Source organism: Crotalus tigris, unplaced genomic scaffold (genome assembly GCF_016545835.1).
Source record: "Crotalus tigris isolate CLP2741 ecotype Arizona unplaced genomic scaffold, ASM1654583v1 scf7180000019478.12717781048:2074007, whole genome shotgun sequence".
Lineage (NCBI taxonomy): Eukaryota > Metazoa > Chordata > Lepidosauria > Squamata > Viperidae > Crotalus > Crotalus tigris.
In genome coordinates, this window is record NW_024097560.1 from 1,580,276 (window position 1) to 1,606,628 (window position 26,353).

Below are 26,353 nucleotides of genomic sequence, written 5' to 3' on the forward strand. Positions count from 1 at the left end.
CATAATCCCCAGCCAGTGTGGTTTAGCTGCCCCTCCCATGAGTCTTCTTTGGGCAAACCAAAAGAAATTGCACACCTCTCTCATTAAATTTTAATTCAACTGTTGGATTTCTTAAAACCACCCAGAGAAGGCATCAAGCAGTAGTAACACCATTAAGGCTTGGCATAGTTTTTATGCCCTGGAAAATGATAGCAAGTGTTAAGGCAGAGTCAGTTCCCTGAAGAAATCCGTTGTGCAAAGACGCCTCGTGGATGTTCACCCCAAGAGTCGCTCGGAAAAGTCACGGAAGTCCAGCCGCTCTGGGTTGGCTGGTTTCACTCCCCAGAAATCAGCCGGGACGTCAGAGGAGAAGTTAAAAGCCACCCAGAAGAAGGCAAGGGAAGCCCACTGTGGCCCCACGGCCAGAAAGCCGCCTCCCGAGGGGTGAAGCACCCCCGAGAGGCGAGGCTTTCCTGCGTTACACGCCCTCCTGGTGGCACGTTTGTGCACTAGCCGGTCCTAGGCACAAAGGGCGTCTCTTGTGCGCGATCCAAAACTCAGAGGAAGACAGGCTCTCCCTGGCAGGCAGCCAAAGTGAGCAGGGCCGGGCTTCCCCCCCCCCTTTATGTCCCCAGAAGTAGAAAGGCCACTAGAGGAAGGCAGCAAAAGAGCATCAGGGGGGGTCCCTCCGCCTGGGCCAGGGAGGAGACACGCCTCTGCCCCCCCTGGGCCTCCCAGACGGGCTGCAGAGTGACCCGGAGAGGCTGGAAGGCACCTGCTGGGCTTCAGAGGGGAGGGAGGGGAGGCAAAGGGGCCGGCCCAGGCTGGCAAAGGAGGGGAGGGCCTGGTCAAGCCTTGTAATTCAGCTCCGCGTTCATTTTTGTGTACATCTCATAGATGGTGTCGAGGATGGGTGTTGCTTTGGACAAGAACTGGTGGATCTTGTCAAAGGTCTCTTCCTGCTTGACGTCCTGGCCTTTCTCCAGGGCCTTCAGCAGGTCTGACTTGTAGGGCAGAGCGTAGACGGAGCCCTGGGGAGGGAAGCGAGTCAGCCGGCGGCAGATTTGGCTTTTCTGCCTTTGCCCCCCCCCCGGGCCAGAGCTAGAATCGTTCAGTCCTGAAGACCCCCAAAGCCTTTGAAGAAGGGGAGGTCTAGGGGTGTTGCCACCCTCCCCCAGGTACCCCCCAGCCTCCCCAGGCAGGCTGGGTCTCTGCTGGAGGCCCCCTGGGCCCCCTGGGGGCTCACCAGGAAAAGCTTCTGCAGCATCCAGCCGTGGTACTTCCTCAGGGCCACCTCGTAGGCTTTGGTGGCGTTCACGCGGATCAGGTTGGGGTTGTCCTTATCCTGCTCGCCATCGCAAAGGCTCTGCAGCAAGACCTGGATGAACTTGAGACCCCTAGGGGGAGGGGAGGAGAAAAGTTTCTGAGAGACTGCCAGTCCCCCCGCCCGCCTTGAGCTGGGCCCCTGTGAGGTCCTCCAGCCGCCCCTCAGAAGCAGAAGTGGCTTTGCGGTCACCCCCTCACCTCTTCAGCCACATGAGGGCCAAGGTGGCCCCCACCTTTGGCCACGCCGGCCCGTACATTTCTTTCTCTGCTTCTAAGATGTTCTGAAGGGTTTTGAACTTGGCTGGGTTTGTTTCGTAAACCGCCCGTATTTTCTGAAATTGAACCAAAAGAGAATCATGAGTTTGACCCGGGGGGGGGGTGGGTCCAGCTGGCAGGAGTGGGGGGCCACAGGGGCCTGTTCTGATTAGCAGCCCCCTTAATCCTGCTTCCTATGGAGCTGATGCTCCTGCTTAGTGCCTCGGGATTCGCAAAGAGACTCACAGTGGCCTGATTTGCAAGCCACAATAGACATAAACAACCACATGCAAACAACCCATGACGGCTTGATGCCAGCTTGGGCCTGATCCCAGCTCAAATCCACCACACTCTTTCCTCAGAGCCCCAGGATTGGGGCCTTCCCTACCTTAATGTTCCCGGAGAGATCCGCCTTCACTGGGGCATAGACAAGTGGGGTGCCCAGGCAGTCTGTGGAGGAGAGAGCAAAGGTCTCCAGAATGTGTGTTGAAGATGGGGTGTGAGGTTTGTTACTTTTGGTTTATTGGACACATAAACGTTGTATCATTAATGCAAGTTAAAGTTTGCATTACAGCATATTCTGGCTTTTGTGGATTATGAGCCACCCAGAGTCCCTATGTTGCAATGCAGGCGCTATATAAATCGTCTTCTAGTGCAGCCCTCTGCTTAAGAGGAGAAACAGCTCCTACGGTGAAGTTGCTTACAGCTGGCATTTGCAGCACTTCATGGAAGTAGATGGAAGCAGTGGGGGGTGGGGGTGGACAGCAGGCCAAGCGAACCAGCTTGCCAGCACGAAGCCAGATTTTCCAAGCAGGCTTTGTCCGCTTGCTCAGAGTTGGTTTTGGGGTACGGAGAACAAAGCTGTGGCTCGGTGTCTGGGCTCTGGGGACGCCTGTTTCACCACACAGCCCTCGGGGCAAGTCTGCCTCTTCCTCCAGATCCCAGAGCAGTACCCAGCCGTTCCTGTTCTTCTCGTTCCCCCACTGGCTTTCTGGAATGGCTGAGAGCCTCTTGGCAGCCACTCAGCACCGCCTGCAGCCAAAGGCCCCCGCTCTTTCCCAGACCAAGGGGCCCCTTCCAGTCTGGGGGCTGGTCTTTGCCGGCCAAGCCCACTGGAGGCGCAGGGCCGGCCCAGGGCAGAGACGGTCTCAGGACCTGCGCGGGGCCGGCCCAGGGCAGAGACGGTCTCAGGACCTGCGCAGTCTCTGCCAGTCTGGTGGCGAAGGCGTCTGGTGATGCAATCCACCCGCTGAGGATTGCACAAGGGAGAAGGGAGAGGCTGGCACACCCAGCAGGCCCTGGGAGCTTTTCCCACTGGAGGGGGGAAGAGATGAGCAGCCAGTGAGTCTGGCCTGGGGGAAGCAGCAGGCAGACCAGGCTTGGCTCCCGACATCCGTCTCCAGCATGTCCCCAGCAGAAAAGGCGGCCTGCTTTCAGGATCGCTCAGCCATTGGCAGGGGTGGCAAAGCCCCTTAGTGGGGCCCCTAGGTTTCAAGTATACGGGGAAGAGACAACCTGCCATCCAGCTGCACTGGGGCAGCTCTGCGGGAGGGGGGATTCAGGGGAACCCTGCTAGGCAGAGCCAAGGCTGAGGGCGACGTTGCGACGTCTCTCGTAAGCCACTCACTGGTTATGCAGAGGGGGGGGGTCTGCATCCACAGGAACCCCGGGGATGGAATGCTCTTGCGGTCGCGTGGGGTCACCAGAGCCTCCCCCAAAGCCTTAAAGAGGCCCTTAATGAAGGAGTTCAGGGTCCAATCTAAGAAGTCCCTGAATGAGGCAGAATTGTTTGGTGACCAGTATTACCTGGTAGGCTGCTCCTATCCATGGAGTGTCCATTTTTCTACAGTGTCCATTGCAGGGAAGGGAAAAAGCCCATCAGCTCTCTTAGCTTCCTCCACAGAGCAAACAGGATCCTCAGATTGCCCCCCCCCCAGTTCTTCGAAGGAAGGCAGTTTTTTCTCCCACTGAAGTAACGTAAACCTTGCAATGGCTCAGCTGAGCCATGCCATAAGCCCACCAAGACACCCTGCTCGTGTTTTGAGGTGAGCACCCCCTCTTTTCCATCTTGGAACCCGTCCCGAAACAAAAGACCTTCGTTTGGCCTTTCCAGACCTTTATTGTTTGGAAAGCAGAGAAGGACTGAAGGAGGCTTGGCTGAATTTCTAGAGGTGTCAGTTACGTCCATTAGCTGACAGTCCAGAGATCCCATTTCCACAAGCCTCTTGGCTGCCCCCCCCCCGGGCTTGGGGTTCAGAGGGTGAGATGCCCAAAGGGGGCTGAAGAGGAGAATTGCAAGAGATGGGGAAAAGACTTAACCTAGGGCAGGATAGCCTCTGGTGCAACCAGGCTGGGGCTCTCTGCACATGCCCCAAAGCAGAGACCTTAATGAAAGGTCAGGTTTAATTTTATATATGTAGCGACAGCACAGTTCTGCCCCAAAGGAGTAAAAGAAAACCAAACTCGGCTGGAAAAAGGGATTCCTGATGCCTGAGATTTCTGCCCTTCAGTTTATTTAAGAATTAAAGCCTCCGTTGCACATTCTCTGCGGAAGCTTTGTATCCCTTAAGCCGGTCTGGCAACTTCTGCCCCCTTTTGGCCCGCTGGAGCACCTGGAAAGATCTGCCACTTTGCAAAGCTTCGACGGGTGATCGATCCGGCCTTCCGCTGGGGAAAGTGACGGGGGAGAAGGGCTGGCCAGCCCGGCCGGGGACTCAGAGAAAGACCCGGAAAGGGACGGGGTTCAAAGGGCCTTTAAAAGTGGCCTTGCACTGCCCACCCCCCTCCCCCAAGGGGCTCCAGCTTGGCATAGGCTCAGCTCCAATGGAAGATACGACCGTAAAACCGACCATCCACAGACCACAGCCCGCCAGGGAACAGGAGTGCTCCGGCTGGTGACTGAGCGAACAGGTCTCAGGAGGCTGAACAGGCTCAGCGACGCCTCCGTCCGTTCTCAGTCGCCCCTTCGCACGGCTGCCCGTGACCCCCAAGTCCACCCAGCCCTTCAGGTCGCCCTCAGCGCTCTCCGAGCAACGCTGCCCTCCCCTGCAGGGCTGTTGTGTCGAGGGGAAACTTTGCAGGCGTCCCTCCCCGTCTCTGCTCGGGAGCCCGCAAGCCCGCCCGGCCGGGGCGCCTCCGGGGGACGAGGGGCGCGCCACTCACCGAAGAAGGGCGGCAGGTGCGTCACGGCTTCCAGGAAGGGCTCCGTGTCGATCTGCTTATCGGCCGGCAGCGACCGGAACTCGTACTCCATCAGCAGCGCCATGGCGGGAGCCCAGCAGTCCGACCCGGCGACTAGGCAGAAGGAATCCGGTCGTCGGGGTGGAGCTCGGCATCGCCGCCCCCGAGGGGGGCGGGGCGCCGCTGAGCCTCCTCCCGCAAGAGCCGCCTGGCTCAGGAGCAGTCTATCCCCAAGCCCGCCGGCCAGCAGCGCAGGGGGGGGAAATCCGGACGCTCCCCGAACAGCGGAGCGGCAGCACCCTCGGATGCGGGGCGGCCGAGGCGGCCTCGATTCTCCCTGGGCGAAAAGCCGGGTGCGAAGCACCGAGATCTCAGGGTGACCCCGGCTTCGAAGGAGCAGTAAGCAAAGACGGGGCGGCACATCCTCTAACCTTGTGCAGAAAGCTTTTGCGCTGCCCAAGCTTCGACGGATCAGATGAACATCTGGAGCCGCGGCCAAGGCTTCGGGGTCGCCTGCCCGGAGCCAGTCACCCTTTCGGACTCGCGACGGGCCGATTCGGGTTCCGCAACCCCAGCTGGGGATGATGGATGCGGCAGTCCGGCTGGCCGCTCTGAAGACGCCGCCAGCACCGGGAAGGAGGGACGCCTCCTGCCCCCTCCAGTCCGGGCGAGCGAGAAGGGCCTCGTGGGGGTTCCCGGGCATCGCCAGGCGGAAAGCGGGCTGGCGGCCCCCCTTCCCTTCCTCCCGGCGCCCGGTCGGGGTTGCGCTCGCTGCCCCAAAAGGAGGCGCAGTCGGCAGAGCGGTGACCTCGGAGCGGCGTGGAGGCGAAGCTGAGCCTGGGCTACCCTGCAAGGCTGTTGTGAACCTTCCCTGGCTTTGCCCGAGACAGGGCGCTGCAGAGAGCCCCAAAAGGGGACGGAGGCGCCTCTTCCTTCCTTTGGCGGCAGCTCCGTCGAGCGCGGGGCGGGAGGAGGTTCCGAGAAGCGCACCCGGAAGCCCTCCGCGCGGAGACCTTGGAGGCCGCCTCTCAATTTTCTTAGCTCTGTGGGAATTCCAACAGTACCGCCTAGGCTCCGCCCTTTGAGCGAAACGGGACCTCTTGTCCCTCGGCGGCCCCTGTAAAGAGACAGGAAGCACTGCCATGGAGACGCCCGGCGGCGCCGGAAGAGCCCGGACCGTTGGGCATTCGCGCGGAGGCAGCGGCGGGGTTCGGAGTGGCTTCGGACGCGCCTCGAAGGCGGCGAGCGCGGTTTCGGAGGCGCCGGAACTATCCTGCGGCGGCGTAGCGGGTGACGTCAGGACGCGCGGCCGGGCCTCTGCGTGACGTCACTGCGCCGCGCCTCCCCGGGCATCGCCGCCATGGACGTGTCCGCCGTGCCGCCGTTCTGGAGCAGCCGCAGCCGCGTCCTGGAGCAGCAGCTGGTGCGCCGGCGGGAGCAGGAGGCCCGCCTGCGCCGGCAGTGGGAGCTGCACAGCCGCTCCTTCCAGCAGTCCGGGCTGCACAGCCTCAAGCAGGCCGAGTGGAGCTCGCGCCGCTGCTTCCAGCGGAGGTGAGCGCGGGGGGGGCGGGGAGGGGGGCAGGCGAGGCGGGCGGGAGCGCCACGTCCGCCTCCCCCGCTCCTCCCTTCCCTCCCTCGCTCTCTCTGTCTGCCCGCAGTATGGAGGCGCACGGCCGGGAGCGCCTGAGGGCGGCGGCGGCGGCAGGCCTGGAGGGGCGGCGGCTGCGGCTGCGGCAGCTGCTGTGCCGGGAGCGCGAGGGTCTGGCGGCCGAGCTGCAGGGGCTGCGGCCCGGCGGAGAGGCCGAGCTGGAGGAGAAACGACAGCGGAGCCAGGAGCTGCGCTCGGCCAGGGAGGAGCGGCGGAAGCAGGTCTGGCCCCGGCTCTGGGGGGAGGGTTGGGGGGTGGGCACCGGTCGGGCGACGGGGCCGCGGTTCGAATTGCATCCCTTGCTCGGCTTGGCTCGCAGGTGGCGGAAGATCGTCTCTACGAGTGCTGGAAGAAGAACAGTGCTAAGCTGAGAGAGGTGGGGAGCCTTCTGGGTGGGAGGGGGGGAGAAGCAGCCTGGTGGGTCCCCGGGGCCGACTAGGATGCCGCTGTTTCTGCTGAACCTCAGGTGAGCTCGGAGCTGCACAAGAAGCACGTGGTGGAGGCCTGGGGGGACCAGCTGGCACAGAAACAACAGGTAAGCCCACCTGCTCCTTTCATACCTGCCCAGGAGGAGGATAGGCAGAGGTTAATGCCTGCTTTGCTTTCCTCCCAAACGAGCGAGAAGCGGCGGATCAGGAAGAGAAACTCCGCTCAGAGAACCAGTACGAGAAGGCCCGCAGAGAGGCCCTGGAGCGGCTGAAGCAGGCGGAGGAGCGCAGGAAGCAGGAGGAGAGGAAGCAGGCTGAGATGCTGCGGCAGCAGATGGCGGAGCTCCAGCTGCGGGACATGCAGGTGCGCGAAGGGCGGATCCGCGAAGAGCCCACTGCAGCGATCCCATCCCAGAGCATGAAGGGGAGGCAGCCTGTCCCATTTCTGGATCCGCAGATCACCTCCTTTCTATTCGGATTCCTCAGTTTGCTTGCCCTCCTTCAGCCCATAACTCCACACCTGCTCTGTTCTAGCTTTTGGGGACTGGAAAGGCAAAGGTGGTCAGAGAGTTCTCTGGCCCTCACTCTTGCTCCCCTTGTCAGGCCACCCAGCTGAAGGAGGAGGAGGAGCGCCTGCTGAAGCAGCATTGGGAGCTACAAGCAGTGGAAGCTGAGCGGAAGCTCAAGGATGAGCAGCGGAAGAAAGTGGAGCTTGGGTAGGTGATGAGGGGGGGAGAGGCAGCTTCTCTCCAGATGCTCTTGGAGGAGGAGGAGGAGGCAGCCAAGGAGGGGGCAGAATCCGTTGTCCAGCTGTGGGAGTTGTCTGCAGAGACATGGCATTTGAGAGACACATGAGAGCTTGTCTAGGAGGCTACACTGAGAACGCAAGGGGGGTTAATTGCCAGAGGGAGCCGCTCACCCCCACTGTCTAGTCTTCCATAATTCCATTATTATCTTCCATTATTGGAGCTGTTGCTGGGCCCAGCCAGCTGCGCTGTTTGCAGAGGCTCTGCTGGGAAGTGCAAACCTTCCCAGGGTCTGCTGGCCCAGGTTGCTCCCAGGGCCGTCTGCCCACTTATTTCATGCCTGCCTCTTTCCCCAGGCGCTTTCTGAAGCATCAGGTCCAGGGCCAGCTAAGGAGACGGGCTCGGCAGGTCCAGGAAGAGCTGGTAAACTTGTCCACCGGGGCAGGAGGCAGCTGCTGATGGGTTCTGCCTGCAGTAGTGGTCCCCCCAAAGATGAGGGATGCAATGGCTGCAAAGGCCCTTCTCTGCCTGCATGGAAGCCATAGCATGACAAGCCACAGTGGCTTCCTGTGGCCCTGTGATTCTAGGAGAAGGACAGGCAGATCCTCCTGTCCCTGTCTGAGAAGGAGGAGGAGGACCAGCGCCTGCAGTCCGCCCGGCGGGAAGAAGCCGTGGCCGCTGTGGCCTGGATGAAGGAAGTCATTGAACAGCAGCTGCAGTTGGAAAGAGAACGAGAGGCAGAGCTGGAGACTATCTTTAGGTGAGGGAGCACCAGGGCGGGGGGGGGGAGTTCGAAGCAAAGGCTGCCTGGAAGGGCTGAGCTGGAAGGGTCAGTTGGGGAACCAGGATCCTCATCTCCCCAAGGCATCTGTGGACGGGCAAAACGAGGGGGGGCAGAGACGCTGGAAGCCAAACCCCTCGGCATACACGAGTGCCTTTGGCCGCAGAGGAGGTTCTGGTGGGCAATGGGCATCTCCCTGTCCTTTCTTTCCCTCGCCTCCCCCAGGGAGGAAGCCAGGCAAGTTTGGGAGAAGCGAGAGAAGGAGTGGGAGAGAGAGCGGAAGGCCCGGGACAGGCTCATGGCAGAGGTGAGAGCAAGACTTTGGGGGGGGGAGCTCTTCCAAAGCAAGGAGGGGCAGGTCTCTGCTCAGCCCTCCCACTCTTCGGCTCCAAATAGGTCCTGGCCGAGAGAGAGCAGCAGATCCAGCAGAAGATGGAGCAGAACAGGCATGCCCAGCAGGAGTCCGTGAGGGTCCGTGAGCAGCTGATCCAGCAGCTGGAAGCGGCCTGGCAGCTGACGCAACGGGAACAGGAGGCAGAGGCTGAGCGGAAAACGGCCCGCAAGGAGGAGCAGCAGGCGCAGGTGGGGCCTCCTTGCCAAGTCACGTGGGGCCGGCTGGGCTGAAAGGTGCCCCGTCCCACACTGGCCTCCTTCCCCCTTCAGCTCATGGAGCGGCAGCGGCAGCAACAGGAGGAGCTCCAGGGCCAGCAAGAGGCGGCCGCAGAGGCCCGGCTGCAAGAAGAGCAGCACACGCGGTTGGAGGAGCTGGAGGCCAAGCGCATGGTGGAAGCTGGCTATCGCAGCAAGGTGGGAGCCGCTGCCGAGGGGACCCCAACTTAGGACTGCTAAAATGTGGCAGGCCAGAGGGCCCTCCAGGGGCGCTGCTCTGTGAGGATGAGTCTTGGGGCTCAGGGCTGCCCTCCGGGAGTTGAGACCCCCTCGGTGCTCTTTCCCAGAGGGAGGATCTGATCCTACGTCTGCCCCACTCCTTTCTAGTGCCACAGTTACCCAAAAGCTGCCTGGAGCTAAAGAAGATTCTGCCTTTCGGGTCTGGATGGCTGAGAAACTCTTTGCCAGCTGCTTGGAGCTGGCAGGGATGCTAGATTGGGAGGGTGGACTGGCTCACCCAGGAGTGGTCTTCCTGCCTTCCCCCAGGACGGAAGAGTGGCAGTGAAGATGGGTGGGGTGCTTAGAGGGTCAATAAAGTGCTATTTTCTTTTTAAATTGGATTTCTCTGGCCTGCTGCTGACCAGAAATGCTGACAGCAAGTGATGGGCAATCTGAAGATTGTTCTACCTATTTCTGTTCCACTGCCCACCCTACCCCAATAGCACAAAACTTTTAAGAAACAGAGCTACAATGAAATACCAGCATTCAAAATATTATGGCACTTGTTTTTATACATGTTAAGATTTACACACATACACACACACACACGTATACACACACTCCACAGAGTCTTCACTTAGTTGTGGTTTTAACATGGAGGTGGGGAGTTTGTCTCTACAGCCACGAAGCAGCTGTGCCCCCATTCTTGCAGGGCCTGAGCAAGCCAGGCCTGGGGCAGCCAACGGCTGCTCTCTGGCTGCAGGCGAGTCCTCAGGGCCAGGTGGCAGAGCAGCCCGTGGACAGGATGTCTGGGGGAAGGCCAGGCTGCTGGCTGCTTCACCCGTCATTCTCGGGGGCTGCTGGGCAGCCTTGGCCAAGCCGCTGCATTTGCTCGGAAGCTTCCAACTCTCACTGACCACTGGGGAAGCGACCCCCAACTTCTCCCCCAAAATGTTTTTTTGCATTGATTGGCCATTGTGCCTTGACCGTGTGCTTTCTTCATACTTCATACAAAAAGGCCTGTGCCGTAACAAATGGGGATGGCGTGGCAGACGCAGAGGGGAAGCCGGCACAATGGGTTGCCTGAACAGCTCTCCCTCCCTGGCCTACCTCCAGCTGCCAGTGGGGAGGCTGGGCGCTCACTGGCCGTGCTTGGCCACCTCCCCTGCACGGGCCCCCTTTTCTGGCCAGGCCTTCCGCAGGCACGCTAGAAAAGACCCTCATGCATCCGTATCAGTAGGGCAGGGAATAATAATAATAATAATAAAAAAAGAGCAGATACAAGAGCTTTCCATACTGGGGAAGGCACGAAGCCTCCCAAGGCATAGTTATTTTGCAAAAGCACTTTCCAGAAAGTCCAGCATGAGGAGCCGCCGGGGGCCTGCCTGGCTCTGTCTCGGATGCTGGCCTCCGGGGTGGAGGGGCTGCCCTTTGGCCCCGACAGGAAGGGAGGCTGTTCCTTCTCCCTTCCAATTGGAGCCACAAGCATCTTCCGCTCCCCAGACGGACCAAGCAGGAAAGTGGGGTTTCCTTCTGACTATTCCCTGTATCTCGAGAGATCGCGGGGTGCTCCTTAGTGGTTCAATAATGCCAAGCGACTGCACAGCAGGATTCCAGGGCAGGTACCTGAATTCTGATCTGGGCATCCGAGTTTGCAACAGGTGTGCAGGATTCAAACCTCCTTGTAACAGCAAAAACGTCCTGCAAGATGGTGATGGTTGACTCAAGATAAGACTTCCAGCGCACACGCTCCATGCCGGCAAATACAGAGCACCAAATAAGGCAGTGGATTATAGCAATCCTGGGAAAAAGTCTTCTTAGAAAAAAAACATGCAAAAAAATTAATACTGAGCTTCCTTTAAAAAAATGGTAACGCACCGCTTTAAATATTCCTGTAAAAAAGAGCATCCCCTGAAAACCTGAACACAGTTTCCAAGACAACAGCAGAAGCTGTGCCGGAGCCCGCTCAGTTGGCGTTCTCTTTGGTTGTGATGGTGACCAGCTGCTTGGCAGCCTTGGCAATGTCGTAGGCGCACTGGATGACCTGTTGGGTGACCAGCTGGACGTCGGCCGTGGAGCAAGACTCGGGCGGAAGGGCCTTCGTGCACTCGGAATGCAGGCGGAAGGCGCTGGAGGTCAGCAGCCGCAGAGGGGTGCGCACCAGCTCCGATGGCGGTTTCTGGAAAAAAACCGGGAACGCTGAACATTTTGGCCAATCTGGTTTCCCATGAAAAAGGTAACAACCTATGAATGCAGCCGAGGACAAAGTTGTCCTGTGGCTTTCCGCCATGCCAGCGATGGGGTGCCACGGATTCAGCTGCCATCAGCCTTCCCCAACCAGGGAAAGAGGCTGGACCGCCGGAAGGGCCTCCTTGCCTGCGAGGCTTTATGGGTGTTGCTTGATTTACACCTGACTATGCTCACCTGTCCTCTGACAATGTCCACAAATTTCAGGGATGCTGACTTTCAGAACTTTCTGCTCTTGCTGACCATCTTCCCTAGGATCTTCTCACCTCGTCTCCTGGGCCAGCCTTTGTCCAGGTGCTCCACCCCACGCCCCCTCCTTCTAACCAAACAAGCGTTACTCACTTTCGGAAAGAGGGCTGCCATCTCAGTGACAGCCAGATGAATCTTCTCCGAGCAGGGAACATAGCTGCAGGGGGGAGAGAAGGCAGATGAATCTTCCCAGAAAAAGGGGTCTTATTCCCAGCTGACCCAAACCGCAGATCGCCGGGCTCCAGCCTCCCCAGCTCACCTCTCGTGCTTGCTCTCCTGAGCCGCCCGCAGCAGCTCCTGGATGTTCTTGGTGATCTGCTCGGTCTTCCGAATCACATCTTCGGTGCTAGGGAAGCCAGTGCTGGGATGGGCCTCGGGGTCCTTGCCCTCTGGCCCGAGGCCGCTCCGCTGCCTTGCCTTCCTGATGAGCCTGCCAAAAGGCACATGCTGCAGCCCCAGACTGGCTCCCCCAGGCCCCTGGCTACTCCATCTCCTCCCCAGAAAGACAGAGAGTGACCCCGCCTCTCTTGGCCCAAGCTAGCATGTAAAGGCCTCGAGGGAGTCCTTCAGTGGAACCCAGAAATCACCGAGGGTCCCGGACACTCAAGCCCTGGCCCTTACCCTGTCTCGTCCAGCTCCAGGCCAGGGGCGGTGTTGTCGTAATCCCCCTCGGGCAAGCTGCTCTGTTTCTCCAGTCGGGACATCTGGAAGGGAAAACGAGAGGGGAAAGGTGGGAGTCCACCCACTGATGGAGGAGTCACCCCCCCCCCAGCTAGAGGCAGCCACGCTCTCCCTCCCTGCCGCCAGTCTCTTCCCCCCCGGGGGGGGGAAGCCAGTCCTGCCTTTTGCCAAGCTTTCTCAAGAGGCTGGGAAAAACAACCCCCCATCCACCAGATAATCACCAGGTTTGGTGGGCTGGGGGAGTCTGGAGCTGCTGGCCCCCTGCCGGGAACTGCAAAGGGCCTGTGGGAGCTGCCTGGGCTGGGGCAGCAGGGAAGAGAGCGAGGAGGAGCCTTTTCTATAGAGATTCCCCCATTTCCTAACGGGGAAAGCGCAGGCAGGGCTGACAGCTGAACAAAGGAGCTTCGGCAGCGACTGCAGAGAAAGCAGGAGGCGAGCCGGAAGGCGACAGGGCGGCTGCGTTACTCACGTGGAAGAGCTGGAGCCGGGGCGTGGTGTGCTCCTCGGAGCAAGAGGCTTCGGCTAGGGGCAGGTAGGGCTTCTGGGCAGACCCCGTCTCGTACATCGACATGGGCCGGCTGCTGCGCACGGAGGGGCGGCGCACGGAGGGCCTGTCCGCGTACTCGGAGCCAGCCGGAGCCGGGTAGGGGTTGGGGGTGGCCTGCCGCCGGAGGCTCGAGTTTTCGCTCTGCAGGGTCTGAAGCTGGAATGAAATGTGGAATCGTCCCACACGCTTGGCTTCGTTTTTAAAGAGGGCCACATTCAGGCCTCCAGACCAAAGAGAGGGAACTCGGCAGCCACGTTTCAAGGGCCGGGCTGGGCTCAGCAGCTCCCACAATGTCTCCAAGAGACGGTGGCTTGAGCAACACTTCTTGAGTGAAGGACGCTTGTGTGGAACGGCGAGGGACGAGCTGCAAGCCGGGAGGGGAAGTGTGGAAATGCCGAAGCCGCAGTGGGGGAGGAAACGAGAGAGAAGCTACTGGCCAAAGCAGGAGGCCCAGAGGCAGAAGGAAGCCGGCACACAACCCATTTCCTATAAGGCCTTCAAGCGGAAGGAGCCGACCAATGGGCGAGTGGCTACAGCGCCCAACCGCCAAGAGGGTCCTGCTCTGCCCACTAGGCTCCTCCACACCTGATGAAAACTTAATATCCATTGAGCCTTTAAAGAAACTGCCCACAGCCCTGGCAAGCTGCCTCCTCACTGAGAAAAAGAAGCAACCCTGTGGAGGACCCAGGGTGGGCTCGGAAGCGTCTTCTCCCCCTCTGGAAAGGCAACAGAAGCCCCTTCTCCAAGGCCGCTGCTTCGGGAGGCAGATGCTCGCTGGGAGGTGGGACTGCAACTCGAATGGGATCTCCCCCCACCTCAACCCCCTCCCTGCGTATCTGAAAGGGAGAAACCGGCCCCCGAAGCGTGGCCCAGGCGCCCTGCCTGTATCCCCTCTGGCAGGAAGGATGGGGGTGGCCTGCCGGGGGGGGGGCAGGGAGGAGGGTGTGCAGCCTGAGGAAAGACCCCCAAAGGGCCACCAAAGCACTTCCTGAAGTTCCCCATCTCCAGTGGGGTGGGGTGGGGCTGGGGGGGCTGGGGATTGCCATGCTTCCTCTTTTTCTTCAACACAGGAACCTGCAGCTCTGCCTGACCATCTGCTGGCTGCCCTGGGCAGGTCGTGAAGCGGCCTGAGACCCGGACTAAAGCTGGGCAGTTCTGGGTCCACCTCCCCAGAGGGCCACAGCCGGTCAGCTGGAGGGAGGGAGGGAGGATGGCAAGGCAGGAGAGGAAGTAAGAAGAGGCCGAGAAGGAGGGAAGAGCAGAGAGGAGGACCACAGCCCACCTGCCCTCGGGATACCAATGGCATCTGACCTCGCCTCCCATTCCAAGCTAAATCGCTCACCAGCCCCCTAAACATCACCCTCAAACCCCAGGCAGCCTCTGGCAACCCGAGGCTCCTCTAGAGGGGTGGTCTTTCATTCCCCATCCTCCCCGCCCGTAGAGTGTAGGACTGCACCCGCAAGGGGTGGTGGGAGCTCAGCCTCGGCCCGCCTGGAGGCCCCGGGAGAAACGCTGCTCCACACAGGCCACCCTTTTCCCTGCACCAGGAAGAACCCTGGTGATTCTGCTCAACCGGCCGGTGGCCGAAGAGGCGCAACCCTGCAGGGCGGGCAGGGTGTGGAGTGCAGGGCTACCTTCTTCTGCATGGTCCTCAGCTCATCGCTCAAGTTGACGTTCACCTTCAAAAGCTGCTGGATTTTCGCCTCCGAGGCCACCAGGGCGTTTTTCACCTGCAGGTATTCCTGGGCAGTGATGGGGCCGTCAGACAAGTCAGAGTCCAGGCTCTGCAAAAAGCCCGTCCCCCTTTTACGCCTGCACACGCATCCTCTCCTCCCCCCCCTCCCCGCTTAGAGCCATGTGCCCCAGATCAGATGGGGTCAGCTGAGGCCATTCAGAGATCTCAGGAGGGCTCTGGCTAGGATGCAAGGAGGATGGCTGCGTTTCAGAATCTCGGGGGGGGGGGGCCTCGCTCTCAAGTCCTTCCAGGGACTTTGGACAGAGAGGCCCATAACAAAAGGCAGCACCCCCAGAGCCTCTCCAGCCCCTCCACAGGCTGCCGTCGCCTTCACCCACCTTCTGCCGAGAGGCCTTCCCTGAGCTTGCTTCCAGATCGCCTTCTTCGTCGGAGGCAACGCTGTCGTAGTCAGGCTGGTCGGCCTCTGGACCGGGCTGGCAGCTGACTGACTTGAGGATCAGCTCCACATTTTCTGAGGCCAAAGAGAGCAATCCCTGCAGCGGTGGCCCCTGCTGGGAGAGCCTCTGCCAACCGCCTGGGAAAGCAGGAACTCAGGGAGGCCGTGGCAGAGTGGGGCCTTCTTCCCCTCTGCTCCGTTTTCCCCAGAACTGCTCCTGCAATGCTACTCCCGCAATCCCCCTCCCTCGCAGCCCTTTCCTCTGACCTCCAGGCCATTACGGGAGGGGGACCCTTGTGCCGCCCCCAGGACAACCTCTTGAAAGCTGGGCTGCAGCTCCCAGGGTGCTGGAGGGCTCACCTGTGGCACTTGGAACAGGGTTCCCCTGCTGCCTTCGCTTGGCGTCCCCCAGGATGTCAATGACCAGCGTGGCAAACTCGTGGGCGTTAAAGCGGGCCAGCTTCTGCCTTCCCTGGAAACACCAAGGAGGACAGCCCTTCAGGGGCCTTCAGGGCAGGCCGGGGCACGTGAGGCGACTGCTCCTCCCCACCCAGGGCGGGGCTGTTTTCTGCAGAGATTGGCCTTTCCAAACTAGCCCCTTCTGGCAGCCGACTCATTCTCCCTTCTTAACTCCAGAACCCTGACCCCGTTTCTAATGGCTGCCTGCAGCATCTTGGCATGGGAAGGCTGGCACTGAGGCCCCCGCCCCGGACGGATGGATTTGCAAGGCCCAAATGGACGACTGCTGCCATTTTTCAGCTGGGGGGAAACTCGGCCCTGCAAACAAGTGGAAAGGGGCGCTTGCTGCTGCTTGTAACTGCCGGAGCCCAGAGAAATCACCGGAGATTCGCACCTGGTTCCTCGTTGAGGAGTACTCCGGATTGACAGGAAGGAAAGGGACCACAGTTGTCTCGGTGACCAGAGTGCTGTGGTTCTGGGTCGCAAGCCACACTGTTGGTGCGAGAAGAGGGCAAGGTCAGGGGTGTGTAAAGTTCCCTTCTGCATTAGCTGCCCTTCCCTAAATCCCAGCCTTGCCCCTCACCAACAGAAAACCCCTCCCTCCGTTGCTAATCCGGACTGTGGCTTCAGTGTGGATCCCAGCAAGGCAAAACCGAGGGAGGGGGGGCTGAGAGGTGGAGTGGGGCCCCGCAGGAAGCTACCCTAGCTTGTGGGCAGCCCTGCCAGAGGGAAGCACCTGCGTCTGTCTCCCGCCTGTCCACCTCGTCGTAGACGTCCATGGCCAGCTCTTCAAACAGGTGATTGGTCAACTAAAGAGGGAGGGAAGGACCAAAGGGTGAAGCTGGGCCTGCCAAAGTTCCTGGGGACTGAGACAGGGCCGGCCTAGCCTTTGCGGTCGTCGGCTGGGGGCTTTACCGGAAGCAGCTGCCCCTCCTTTGGGAAATGTCTGAGAGCCAGGAGGGCAGCCTTCTTCTCCCAGGGCAAAAGGTGGGATGGGGGTCTCAGCCCCTCCTTTCAAAAGTGGACCTTCCTGCCCTCCTTCCAGGGCAAAGTGGAGAAAGGAGCAGACTCACCAACTGAAGCTTCTTCTTGGCTGCTTTGGCCAGCGCCGAGACATCTAAGCTGCTACGAAAACAAACAGCCCTTCAGAACAAGAACCCCTGTTCCCTGGAAGACCAGAGCCAGGCAGAGCAACTGAGAAAGCGTGCTTGCGAATGCAGAGATGATGTCAGATACGCTTGCTCTTTCTTTCTTGAACTTCACATCCTCCTTCTCAACTGCTTTATTCTCAAAACACCTCCACAGATTGAACAATGCTCCATGCCTCTCCCCCTCCCCCAAACAACCGACCCCCGCTTGGTCTGTTTCGGAGAGGTCTGGGCGGTGATGCTTCGCTGTCCAGCAAGTCTTATCTATCCACCCCCGACACGATGGGAAAGCAGCTCTCCCCTTTGCAGGGCATCACCTCCCCTTCCAACCCCCAGAGGAGGTCCTGAGACAAACCCTGGTCACACAGGAGACTCCAACACACACACACACACAACTGAAAGCGACTTTGGATTTTGTCTCGCTAAGTCATTCATTTGAATGAGCCATTTTATCTTCCTATCTGTCTCGTCTCCTCTGGCTCTTGGGTGGGCGGCTCAGGCTGCAAGTCAACGTCACCCAAAGAAGAAACATTGCCCAGGCAGGAGGCGGCAACCTAAGAAACACACTTCCCGTTCCCTCAATTCCCAGGATTCGGGGTTCAGCATTAACATGAAAAAGATTGTGAGATTATTCCTATGTTATTATTCTAAACTGTGTTTATTTTGTTCTGCCCAGCCTAAAGAGCTAAAATAGCCCTCCCAGTTCGATCCTGCTGGCTAAGGATAATGGGCTGGGGTTGACATACTAAGAGACCCCAGACTCGGCTTTGTTTCCAGCAGCTGAACAAAGGCACGTTGGAGCCACAATAAGGAAACCGAAAGACCCCCCCATTTGGGGCGTTGCTCTTGGAAATAGTTTTGCCAAACATTCTCAAGGTCCGAAGCCACGTTCTTACCTATCTGCCATCTGAGGTATAATGAAATGCTGCCGGCCTTTGTGATCTAAAAAGAACATTTCAAAAGCACATCAGGGAGGGGAAGCAGCAGGCCTTCTCTGAAGCTGCCCACCTGGACTGAGGGGCGGAGAAAAGGCGTGAAGTGGCCCAGTTCAAGCAGAGAGGAAAACCGGGATGATCCTGCCAACCAAAACATCCAGTTACCTGGTTTTCTGCCACAGAGATAGAAGGCCAGCCGATCGGTGAGCTCGTACTGTATTTCCACCAGGCGCTCGGCCAGCTCATGGTGGCCTCCTTGCCTAGTGGAAAAAGGGGCGAGAGGCACTCAGAATTCACTGACATGGGGCCCCTAGGGGACAACAAAGGGGTGGGGTGCTGCCTAGTTCTGTTCTTAATTGGACCCTCTTCTGCTATTCTTCCCAAACCTGCCCTTAGGGCAGCAGCTACCAAAAGAGCCCCTCCGCTGGCAAAAAAGGGCTCACCTTGCATAATCCACCGGTGTCTTCCCACAGGAGTCTGGGGTGCCAGGATCAGCTCCATACACAGCCAACAACTCAGCTTGCAAAATCTGCCCAGTCTTGGCAGCAACGTGAAGCGGGGAGTTCCCTTTCTCCTACAGAAGGGGCCAAGAGAGGCTGGCTCAGCTGCAGGCCCTCCACTCCAAACCCGTCTGGGGCTACAGAAAAGACCCTCCGCCGTTCTCTCACCGGGTGGAAGAAGTTGGCCTGTGCTCCCAACGAGAGAAGCCTCAAACAGGTCTCCAAGTTGCCAGTCCTGACACTGGAGTGGAGTTGCTGGAAGCAAAGGCAGGAGAGGCCTCAGCACCGTCTAACCCTAAGCCTAACGCTTCACTAATCAGCCGAAGCTACGCACGATGGCACCTGGAAGAGCCGGACGCCTCGGGCCTTCCCGCCATCTGCCCAGGGGCGACTCTACCTTGCTGAGGTCCTTGGCAGTCACACTGTCGTCATCCCGGCACGGCAAGCGATGAACAAAGGCCAGCATCTGGTATTTTGCCCGAATGAATTCTGCCTTGTTGGGGCTGCAGGACACGAAAGAGGAAACGGCTTCAACACAAGAGCCCAGGAAGGCCGAGGGGTCTCTCCTGCTACAGACCCGAGTGGCAGGGGAGGGGGCAGCATGCGGGGCAGCCAGAGACGGACAATCACGAAAGATCAACTGATAGAGCTGCGACCAAGCCAGGACCAACCCAGCCAAGCTCTTCATCCTCAGCGTGTTTATTTCCAGGGCATCCCCTGATTTGGTGCAGGTGGGATGGCAACTGAGTTTCTCATTGTGTGGAGACTGAACTTCAGACCAATCGCAAATGAAGAATTTGCACATTCCCAAAAGTGGCTTCGCAGGGTGTACACTTACTGCACTTTGTCCTGAGGGGTTGCTTTGCGCCGTCCGCTCATGACCGAGGCTGGGTCCAGCAGCGAATGCTCCCAAATGGAATTGGCGCCATTGTTATATAAGGTTTCCACCATCTGCAAGACAGAAGACAAAGCACAAGCTCTGGAGCTGCTCGCCCTCCACAGTGGCTTCGTGGCTGGAAGAGCTTTCTCTGAAGCGAGGCAGTCGGAATAGCATCGCTTGACGCTTAAAGAGAAGTACTAAAACGTGCTTCCTTTTGCCAGCCCCTGAAACTATAACATAAACATTTACCTGCCAGCTTAAGCACACAGAGTTTGGTGCTGAAAGGCTTTTCGTTTCGTATTGCAACATAAAACTGATTACAATATGTTACTCCATCATCCTCAGTTGTTTTACGCCATGCCCAGAAAAGCAGAGCCAGTGAATCTACTATTGCTAGTTGCACTGAATGCCCAAGACCAAGCGTGAAAGGAGAAAGAGGAACGCTGCTGCAGCGAGGCCTGGCACGGGCAGCCCTGTCTTCTGGGCAGCAGCAGCAGGAAATCCTCTCCACTTTCTCAATCTCGGTGACATGGGGGGGGGGACTTCAACTCCCAGAATTCTCCAGCCGGGACGGGTGGACTCCAGCTGTCAGGGGAGGAGGACTGGGAGGGTCGCCACCCTCTAAGCAGTCCCCTCCTCCCTCCCTCCCGGGGTCTTCCTGGGCCGGCCCTGCGCCCGGCTGTGTCCCCCCCCCATGTACCTGCAGCAGCGTGGCGGGCCAGGCCGTGTGCTTCAGGTGCCGCACCTGGGAGATGTGGCGGCCGAGGCTGCGGTGGACGCTGCAGCACTCATCGCACAGCAGGACGCCGCGGTTGACGGAGGCCCAGCTCGGCTCTGCCGGGAGGAGGAAAATGGAAAGCCGGCCGGCGGCGGCAGCACCGCCCCCCCCCGGGTCCCCCTGCCCGAGAGGGGCCGGGCCGGGCGCAGGGGACTCTTCCGCGGGGCCAGGAAAGCCCTCCGCCCCCCCGTCTGAGCACGGTCCGGGGGGGGGGCGCCCCAGAGATCCGGCCCGGCGCCCACACAGGCCGGCCGAGGACCATGGGAGTCGCAGTCCACCGGAGGAAGGGCGCCACCGCCCCGTCCCTGTGGCGGCCTCGGGGCGCTCTGCACAAGCTCAGGGGCCCCGATCCCCGGCAGTGATCCCGGGCGGGGCTCCTCTTCCCGGGCGATCCCCCCACCGCCTACCCGCAGCGCTGCAATCCGCGCAAACGTCGCTGCTCCGCAGCCGCTTGGACATGGCGGGCCGGGCCGGGGTCGCCGCTGCTCGCAGGTCGCCCTCCGCCCCGCCAGTCACGGAGCTGCCTCGCCGCGCACGCGCACGCCGTCGGCGCTCCTCGCTGCGCAAGCGGCGCCATTCGCCAAGACGCTTCCGTACGTCGCGCGGGCCGCTCCCGACGCCGGGCGAAGGGAGGCAGGCGCGGCCATCTCTAGAACGGGCAAAACCGCCGCTTGCCCGAAAGGAAGCGAAAAAGACCACCGGAAAGAGGAGTGGGAGAAATTGCCCGCAATCGAATCCTTAACTCTCCCTAAAACCGGAAAACGCTACGTTCTCTTTTCCCCAAAAAAGCGTCCCTTGCCAGGTCTCTTCGGGACCCGCTTCTGAGGGCTGCCCTTCTCCAACATGGCCGCGAGTGGGAGGAGCCGCGGCGGCCTTTCGCAATTGGCCCGCGACAGGCGCGGAGGCCGACGGAGCCCTTCGCCAACATGGCGGCCGCGCAAGGACCGGGGCGGCCGCTGCCCTGATCCAAGATGGCCTGCCGGGCGTCACGGGCCGCGGCGTCGCAGGGCGGAGCTCTCTCCTTCCGGGCCCGGCGGCGGCGAGGGCGGCGGCGGGTCGGGCGGAGGGCAGCAGGCGGGTCGGTGGTCACCGGCCGGGCCATGGCGGGCCGGGCGGCGTAGGAGTCCGGGGCCGCAGCATGAACGCCGCCGCCCGGTTCCCGCTGCACCTGCTGGTCTGGCAGAACGACTTCCGGCAGCTGGAGGCCGCCCTGCAGGGCCAGGTAGCGCGGGGGGAGGCGGGGGCGGCGCTCAGGTAGACTGCCGCGGGCGCCGGGGCTCGGCCAGGGTCGCCTCAGCCGCAGGTGCTCTTCTCTTGCAGCTCGCCCCCCGAGCTGAAGCCGGAGGCGGAGGTAAGGGGCGCGGGCCTCGCATGCCGGCCGCGCTCGCATCCGTGCCGTCCGGGCGCTCATCGTCTCTGTGCGCATCCCATCCGCCGAGAGCACACCCATCATCCGCGGCCGGGGAGGCCGCCCTCTCGCCCCCCCAAGGGTTGCCCGGGAACGGCGCCTACGGGGGAGAGGAAGTCCCCCCCGCCAGCCCTGGCCGCCCCCTCCCCAGCAGGGTCCCCCGTGGTTGGCACCTGTTGCGGCCGGAGGCGGAAGGCCCGGCTGGGGAGGAGCCGCCTTTTCCCAATCCCCAAATCCTCCCCAGGCCTGGCTGGGATCAGGAGGAAGAGGAGGAAGAACCCCCTCCCCCGTTCTGAGAAGCGGCTTCTCCCACTCCCCAAATTCTCCCCAATCTGGTTAGGAGGAGGAGGAACCCCTCCCTCAGCACCCCCCCTCGAGAAAGGGCTTCTCTTGGCCGAGGGAAGGAAAGCGAGGAGGGGTCTCCCAGGGCGCTATCTCATCTCTGAGCTTGCCTGTCTGTGTGTGTCAGAGCGAAGCAACGCCGTCGCAGGACTGGAGCTGCTTCCGTAGGTTTCATGGTGTGTCTGGAAAAGGGTCACTGTCCCGTCCGTGACAGTCATGGGCTCGAGGTCCTCAGAAGACCTCTCCCTCGCCTTTTCCCAGGATGTCGACCAGCAGGATTCCCGCGGGCGAAGCTTGTTGCACCTGGCGGTCTCCTTGGGGTACGCGGAGTCTGTCCGCGTCCTGTTGCGGCACAAGGCAGATGTCACTAAGGAGAACGCCCAGGGCTGGACAGGTGAGCCTCCCCCCCCCCAGCAAGAATCTGAGTAGGTGGCAAGAAAATGGAGGTGGTTGGAGGCCAGAGCTTAGTGCTGCACCTCCGTAGGGCCCAAGGCTGAACTCTTATAGATTGCAAGCGCTGCTTCTCTCTTGTAGACTTAGCTCTGTGTTTCTTTCTGCCAGTCTTGCATGAGGCCATCAGCACCGGCGATCCGGAAATAGTCCACATGGTCCTTCAACACCGTGACTACCAGCAGACGTCCACCACCCTTGGTGGTGTCCCCGAATTGCTTCAGAAGATCAGTGAGGTAAATAGAAGAGCAGAAAAGAATAAACAATCTGAGTGAAAACCTTTTGGGCCTTCCGTTAGCCTCCATGTTCTAAGGCTGTCTAGACATGCATTGCCCTTGTTTGCTAGGCTGATTTAATCTCTCCTGGAAGCCATAAGGCTTTTACCTACCCAAGAGTCAGCCTTTGGGCTAGTTTTGAGTACACATGTTCGGACTTGCACCATTAGCTGAACAATGTTTTCGTTCCCCAAAATGGGAGGTACTGATTTCTCATTCCTTAATGCCACAGGCTCAAACTGTAGAGCTCATTGCAAGCCAAATCATGCTTTCTCCTCCTCGTTCCCCTTTGATTCTTGTCTCATTTGCTCCCAAAGACTCCAGATTTTTATGTGGAAATGAAGTGGGAATTCACCAGCTGGGGTAAGTCTGAATTAACTTGCCATTTTTTGTTTGTTTATTTGCTCTCGGCCAAGTTCATGCTATCCCTCTCAGCCTGGGAAACTAGCATTCATTTTGTGAATTGTGTGGATTCCTGTGGCCAACCAGCATCTTTTAGCTCTTCTGCTCTCCCTGCATCTCCCAACAGTCCCGCTGGTGTCCAGAGTTTGCCCCAGTGATGTTTGCCGCATCTGGAAGAGCGGTGCAAAGCTGCGAGTGGATATCACCTTGCTGGGCTTTGAAAACATGAGCTGGGAGCGAGGGAGACGCAGCCTGATTTTCAGAGGGGAAGGTGAGAAGTGCCAGAGTTCCATGGGGTGAGGGGGGGAGGAACCCTAACCCTAACCCCTTCCCACTTGGCTTTCCAGATACCGGGCACTGGGCTGAGCTGATTGAGGTTAATCACGATGACAAAGTGGTGGCAGCCGAACGCTTTGAGATCACCCAGCAGATCAAGCGGCTGACCCTGGACTCCATGGTGCCAAAGAACAAGGAGGTGGAGCGACGGCTGACCTCTCCCGTCCTCAGCACTTCCCTGGACACCAGGAACATCGCCTTTGAAAGGTAGGACAGGAAGGGACCCTGGCTCCGTCGTCTCTTGTTGTTCTCTGGTAACCCACCCCCGGCCCCCAAGAGGTGCCCAAAGGGGAAGAGAGCTTGAGGAGCACTGAGTCGTTCCTGGGCCACGAACGTCAGAAGCCCAAAGGCCTGGAAACAGACGTTTGCCTTGCAGAAACACCTCTGGCTTCTGGGTCTGGAAGACGGAGAGGAGCGAAGTGGTGAACGACTATGAAGCCAAGGTGAGAAGCCGCCCGGCGTCTGGCACAGGTGCCCCCTTTGCCCTGCCAGCTGCCCTCCTCAGGGTCTCCTTTTGTTCCTCTGCTCTGAGGAGGTTGCAAGCAGGCTGTCCGGCTGCCTAGGCAGATTTCAGCTTCTTCCTCCTTTCTCCAGGTCTTCACGGCCAACAATGTGAATGTGGTGACCAGGATCCGGACAGAGCACTTGACCGAAGAGGAGAAGAGAAGATACAAAGGTAGCCTTGTGGAGGGTGACTGGGGGGGAGTGTCTTGGTGGAAAGGTCCAGAGTGGGGAGGGAGGGAGGGAGGCAGTTGGGAGTGACTGGCCACTCTCCCTTTCTCCTAGCTGACCGAAACCCCCTGGAGTCCTTCTTGGGCACCATTGAGCACGAATACGGAGCGCAGCAGGTGAGTCTCCTGGGGCCCCCCAAGCCCTGCCTTTGCCGTCCTCCGCCCCTCACCCCTCCTGCTCTCAGCCCTTCCGGGGGAGGGAGCCGCCCCTGAGGGCCCTCACGTTGCCCTTTCTCCAGGACCTCACGACAGAGTTTGCCTCGACCAACAACCCAACGGCTCTCACGCCAGAGGAATACTTCGACCCTGAGTTCGACTTGAAGGACAGAGATATTGGCAGGCCGAAAGAAGTGACCATTAGGACTCAGAAGTAAAGCCATTGGTTCACCCGGTTCTCTTTGTGGTTTGTCCCCCAACCTGCATATTCACCCCCCCCCCGATTTGCTCCCCCAGGAAGAGGCAGCACCCACTTGGAAGAGGGAGCATCTGGGTGGGGGGGCTCCTGTTTCCGCATGGCAGACGAGCAGCTCTGCTTTCATAAATCTCCCACCGCCTCTCTGGCTTGGGTGGGAGGCCCTTAGAAAAGGGTCCCAAGGGAACAACCCCCCCCCCGTAGGATTGGGCCCCACCCATGCAGCCATCCTGCCTTTCTTGCCCAGATTTAAAGCCAATCTGTGGATGTCGGAAGAGTTCCCGCTCTCCCTCGTGGAGCAGGTCTCCCCCATTGTGGACCTGATGGCCAGGACCAGCGCCCACTTTGCTCGGCTGAAGGACTTCATCACCTTGGACTTCCCTCCTGGGTTTCCGGTTAAAATCGGTATGGCCTTTCGGCTCTGCGCTTCCAATCCGGAACACATCACAAGCCCAATGTGGTGGCAAAGATGACTGGGGGCCCTGCTCCTCAGTTCTTCCTTTCTCCTCCCCACAGAAATCCCCTTGTTCCACATCCTGAACGCTAGGATTACCTTCGGACGCGTAAACAGCTGCAGCACCCTGGAAGAGGCTTTGCCCCAGGGCCCCGAGGGCCCCCAGGCGACCGCTGGTGAGGCAGCTGCTCTGGGGGCTGGGCTGGGAGAGTGGTCTGTAGCCTCCGGGCAAAGAGGGAGGCGGGAGCTACAGTCCGTTCGGATCCCCAAATGTGTTGGCAGCTGTCCTGATCAGAGCCCTACTCCTCCCTCCAGCTGCTCCGGCCTCCCCCTTTGTGGTGGACCCCTCCGTCTTCGAGATCCCCAAATCCTACCGGGTCCAGGACGATGGCCGGAACTTGCACGTGCAAGACGATGACAACGAAATCATGCAGTTTGCCATCCAGCAGAGCCTGATGGAGTCCGGCCACAACCAGGTGAGTTTCGGTCCCTGTCCTCCACGTGGCCAAGAGTGTGGCCCACCAGGCTGCCCTTTGGCCTTGCCATTTCCCTGAGGCACCCACGTCAGGTTTTATGTTGCAATCAAAGACCACAGAGGCGCCTTTGGGGATTGCCCTGAAGGTGGCCCACCGAAGAGTGGGTCATCCCAGGGATCAAGGCATCCTCCCTATTTGAAGCTGCAGGGAGAGTGGGATGAGCTCCCTGTGACCTCTGTGTCTTCCCAGGAGCTTTTGGGGCCAGCCTTGAACGGGGACGTCTCCTACTCCCAGGATCTCCATCTCCACTATCAAAGGTGAGGCCGAGAGCCGAAGGATGCTAGCAACTTTGCCTACAGTCCTCCTTAGGGTTCCCCAAGGGTTCACCTAGGCCAGCGAGGGCACCCCAGGCTGGTGTGCGGGAGGGGAGTCAAGACCCTCCTGGCTCTAGCCCAGCTCGCCCGCTTCCACCTGCTGACAGAGCCTCTTGGCAGCTGCCGCCTTGTCCATTTTGGAAAGGGCCTGGTCTGTCCCCCGTTTCCATCCCCCGAGTATCAGTGTTGGGGAAAATGTAGCAGGGAGACCCTCCCCCGAGTCTTAAAGTTGCTCTAGCAAATCCTGGCTAGGGGCACCTTATTCGGCCCGCCAGGCCCCGTCAGAAAGCGCTTCTCTCCCCCAAGCAGGGCCCTGCAGGAGAGCCTCCTGGCAAGCAGCGGGAACCACCCTCCCCTGCATGGTTCTTCCACCTTCGACCGGGATCTGCAGCTGGCCATGGTGCTCTCCCTTCAGGAACAACAGGACCGGGAGCAGCGGAGGCAGCAGGAGGAGGAGGAGCAGCTGAAGGAGGCTCTCCAGCGCTCCCTGCTGGAAAAGTAGTGGGATGACGCCTGGGGGAAGCAAGCGCCCGATGCCCGGCCCTCCTGGGCACCGCACGGGCAGGCCAGGCCAGGCCCTCTTCGGCAGGAAGGGGGCTCTTCCGCTTGCCCACCCAAGCTTTCCGCCCAAAGATCTGCCCGTCTTCCTCTGCGCTGAAGGGGGCAGCCCAGCTTCCTTTGCCAAAGCCTGTTCTGGAGGGGTGGCGGACTCTTGCCAGGCTCAAAGAGGGGGCAGTTGGGTAACCTGAGCCAAGGGAGGGGCTTCCTCGCCTACCAAAGATTTCAGCAACTGTCGGGGGACCTTTAATGCCCGCGTGCCTCGCCCACTGTCTGCCTACACCAGAGTGCTTCTCCTGTCCCTTCGTCTCTGTAGCCTTCCCAAGCCACCCCCTCGTGCCCCTCCTAGCAAATCGGGGGGGGTGGTGGTTGTGTTTTTAAATAAAGTGGGGGTAACTCCTGTCTTGG

At 60.0% G+C, this 26,353-nt stretch overlaps 4 protein-coding genes across 11 annotated transcripts; 2 read left to right on the top strand and 2 right to left on the bottom strand.

Annotated features, from left to right (window-relative positions):
- Positions 1 to 76: 76 nt before the first annotated feature.
- Positions 77 to 5,308, bottom strand: LOC120316792 (glycolipid transfer protein). Its single transcript, XM_039362836.1, has 6 exons — positions 5,172 to 5,308; positions 4,723 to 4,854; positions 1,949 to 2,010; positions 1,504 to 1,637; positions 1,226 to 1,376; positions 77 to 1,010 (listed from the first exon to the last, which is right to left on the bottom strand). Exons 2-6 carry the CDS (start codon positions 4,823 to 4,825, stop codon positions 828 to 830), a joined length of 633 nt encoding a protein of 210 aa, XP_039218770.1. The 5' UTR covers positions 4,826 to 4,854; positions 5,172 to 5,308; the 3' UTR covers positions 77 to 827.
- Positions 5,309 to 5,906: 598 nt separating this feature from the next.
- Positions 5,907 to 9,567, top strand: LOC120316788 (trichoplein keratin filament binding). The gene is made up of 12 exons (XM_039362822.1): positions 5,907 to 6,291; positions 6,399 to 6,609; positions 6,708 to 6,764; positions 6,855 to 6,923; positions 7,007 to 7,180; positions 7,420 to 7,532; positions 7,919 to 7,985; positions 8,150 to 8,322; positions 8,569 to 8,650; positions 8,740 to 8,925; positions 9,007 to 9,150; positions 9,340 to 9,567. Exons 1-12 carry the CDS (start codon positions 6,101 to 6,103, stop codon positions 9,370 to 9,372), a joined length of 1,500 nt encoding a protein of 499 aa, XP_039218756.1. The 5' UTR covers positions 5,907 to 6,100; the 3' UTR covers positions 9,373 to 9,567.
- A 156-nt stretch (positions 9,568 to 9,723) lies between these two features.
- On the bottom strand, positions 9,724 to 20,410 carry GIT2 (GIT ArfGAP 2). 7 transcript variants are annotated; one of them, XM_039362814.1, is made up of 19 exons: positions 20,135 to 20,410; positions 19,650 to 19,783; positions 18,908 to 19,020; positions 18,467 to 18,572; positions 18,238 to 18,324; positions 18,013 to 18,143; positions 17,735 to 17,829; positions 17,531 to 17,576; positions 16,560 to 16,611; positions 16,223 to 16,295; positions 15,881 to 15,978; positions 15,388 to 15,499; positions 14,969 to 15,165; positions 14,530 to 14,679; positions 12,818 to 13,051; positions 12,289 to 12,371; positions 11,927 to 12,097; positions 11,761 to 11,824; positions 9,724 to 11,350 (listed from the first exon to the last, which is right to left on the bottom strand). In XM_039362814.1, the coding sequence occupies exons 1-19, from the start codon at positions 20,184 to 20,186 to the stop codon at positions 11,138 to 11,140; spliced, it is 2,211 nt and encodes a 736-aa protein (XP_039218748.1). In that variant the 5' UTR covers positions 20,187 to 20,410; the 3' UTR covers positions 9,724 to 11,137. The 7 variants fall into 7 exon arrangements, with proteins under 7 accessions (XP_039218748.1, XP_039218742.1, XP_039218747.1 ...); XM_039362808.1 differs by having other exon boundaries at positions 16,560 to 16,608; positions 20,135 to 20,322; XM_039362813.1 differs by having other exon boundaries at positions 14,575 to 14,637; positions 20,135 to 20,322.
- A 310-nt stretch (positions 20,411 to 20,720) lies between these two features.
- ANKRD13A (ankyrin repeat domain 13A) lies at positions 20,721 to 26,345 on the top strand. Of its 2 annotated transcripts, XM_039362817.1 has the most exons (16): positions 20,816 to 20,949; positions 21,048 to 21,078; positions 21,739 to 21,871; positions 22,039 to 22,163; positions 22,520 to 22,565; positions 22,732 to 22,875; positions 22,952 to 23,147; positions 23,317 to 23,383; positions 23,535 to 23,616; positions 23,727 to 23,788; positions 23,911 to 24,041; positions 24,331 to 24,488; positions 24,600 to 24,713; positions 24,853 to 25,013; positions 25,263 to 25,330; positions 25,697 to 26,345. In XM_039362817.1, exons 4-16 carry the CDS (start codon positions 22,083 to 22,085, stop codon positions 25,887 to 25,889), a joined length of 1,503 nt encoding a protein of 500 aa, XP_039218751.1. In that variant the 5' UTR covers positions 20,816 to 20,949; positions 21,048 to 21,078; positions 21,739 to 21,871; positions 22,039 to 22,082; the 3' UTR covers positions 25,890 to 26,345. The 2 variants fall into 2 exon arrangements, with proteins under 2 accessions (XP_039218750.1, XP_039218751.1); XM_039362816.1 differs by lacking the exon at positions 21,048 to 21,078 and having other exon boundaries at positions 20,721 to 20,949.
- Positions 26,346 to 26,353: the final 8 nt, after the last annotated feature.

Excerpts from the sequence above, each read along its gene's own strand:
- LOC120316792 (XM_039362836.1), bottom strand. The coding sequence starts at position 4,825 with ATGGCGCTGCTGATGGAGTACGAGTTCCGGTCGCTGCCGGCCGATAAG. Across the intron at positions 1,377-1,503 it reads GCCCTCATGTGGCTGAAGAG|GGGTCTCAAGTTCATCCAGG; the intron begins GTGAGGGGGTGA and ends CCCTCCCCCTAG. Across the intron at positions 1,011-1,225 it reads TGCTGCAGAAGCTTTTCCTG|GGCTCCGTCTACGCTCTGCC; the intron begins GTGAGCCCCCAG and ends TTCCCTCCCCAG.
- LOC120316788 (XM_039362822.1), top strand. The coding sequence starts at position 6,101 with ATGGACGTGTCCGCCGTGCCGCCGTTCTGGAGCAGCCGCAGCCGCGTC. Across the intron at positions 6,610-6,707 it reads GGGAGGAGCGGCGGAAGCAG|GTGGCGGAAGATCGTCTCTA; the intron begins GTCTGGCCCCGG and ends CTTGGCTCGCAG. Across the intron at positions 7,181-7,419 it reads TCCAGCTGCGGGACATGCAG|GCCACCCAGCTGAAGGAGGA; the intron begins GTGCGCGAAGGG and ends TCCCCTTGTCAG.
- GIT2 (XM_039362814.1), bottom strand. The coding sequence starts at position 20,186 with ATGTCCAAGCGGCTGCGGAGCAGCGACGTTTGCGCGGATTGCAGCGCT. Across the intron at positions 15,979-16,222 it reads CAGGCGGGAGACAGACGCAG|TGTGGCTTGCGACCCAGAAC; the intron begins GTGCTTCCCTCT and ends TCGCACCAACAG. Across the intron at positions 12,372-12,817 it reads CCCGGCTCCAGCTCTTCCAC|ATGTCCCGACTGGAGAAACA; the intron begins GTGAGTAACGCA and ends TTTCCCTTCCAG.
- ANKRD13A (XM_039362816.1), top strand. The coding sequence starts at position 20,866 with ATGAACGCCGCCGCCCGGTTCCCGCTGCACCTGCTGGTCTGGCAGAAC. Across the intron at positions 24,042-24,330 it reads GTGACCATTAGGACTCAGAA|ATTTAAAGCCAATCTGTGGA; the intron begins GTAAAGCCATTG and ends TTTCTTGCCCAG. Across the intron at positions 25,014-25,262 it reads TGGAGTCCGGCCACAACCAG|GAGCTTTTGGGGCCAGCCTT; the intron begins GTGAGTTTCGGT and ends GTGTCTTCCCAG.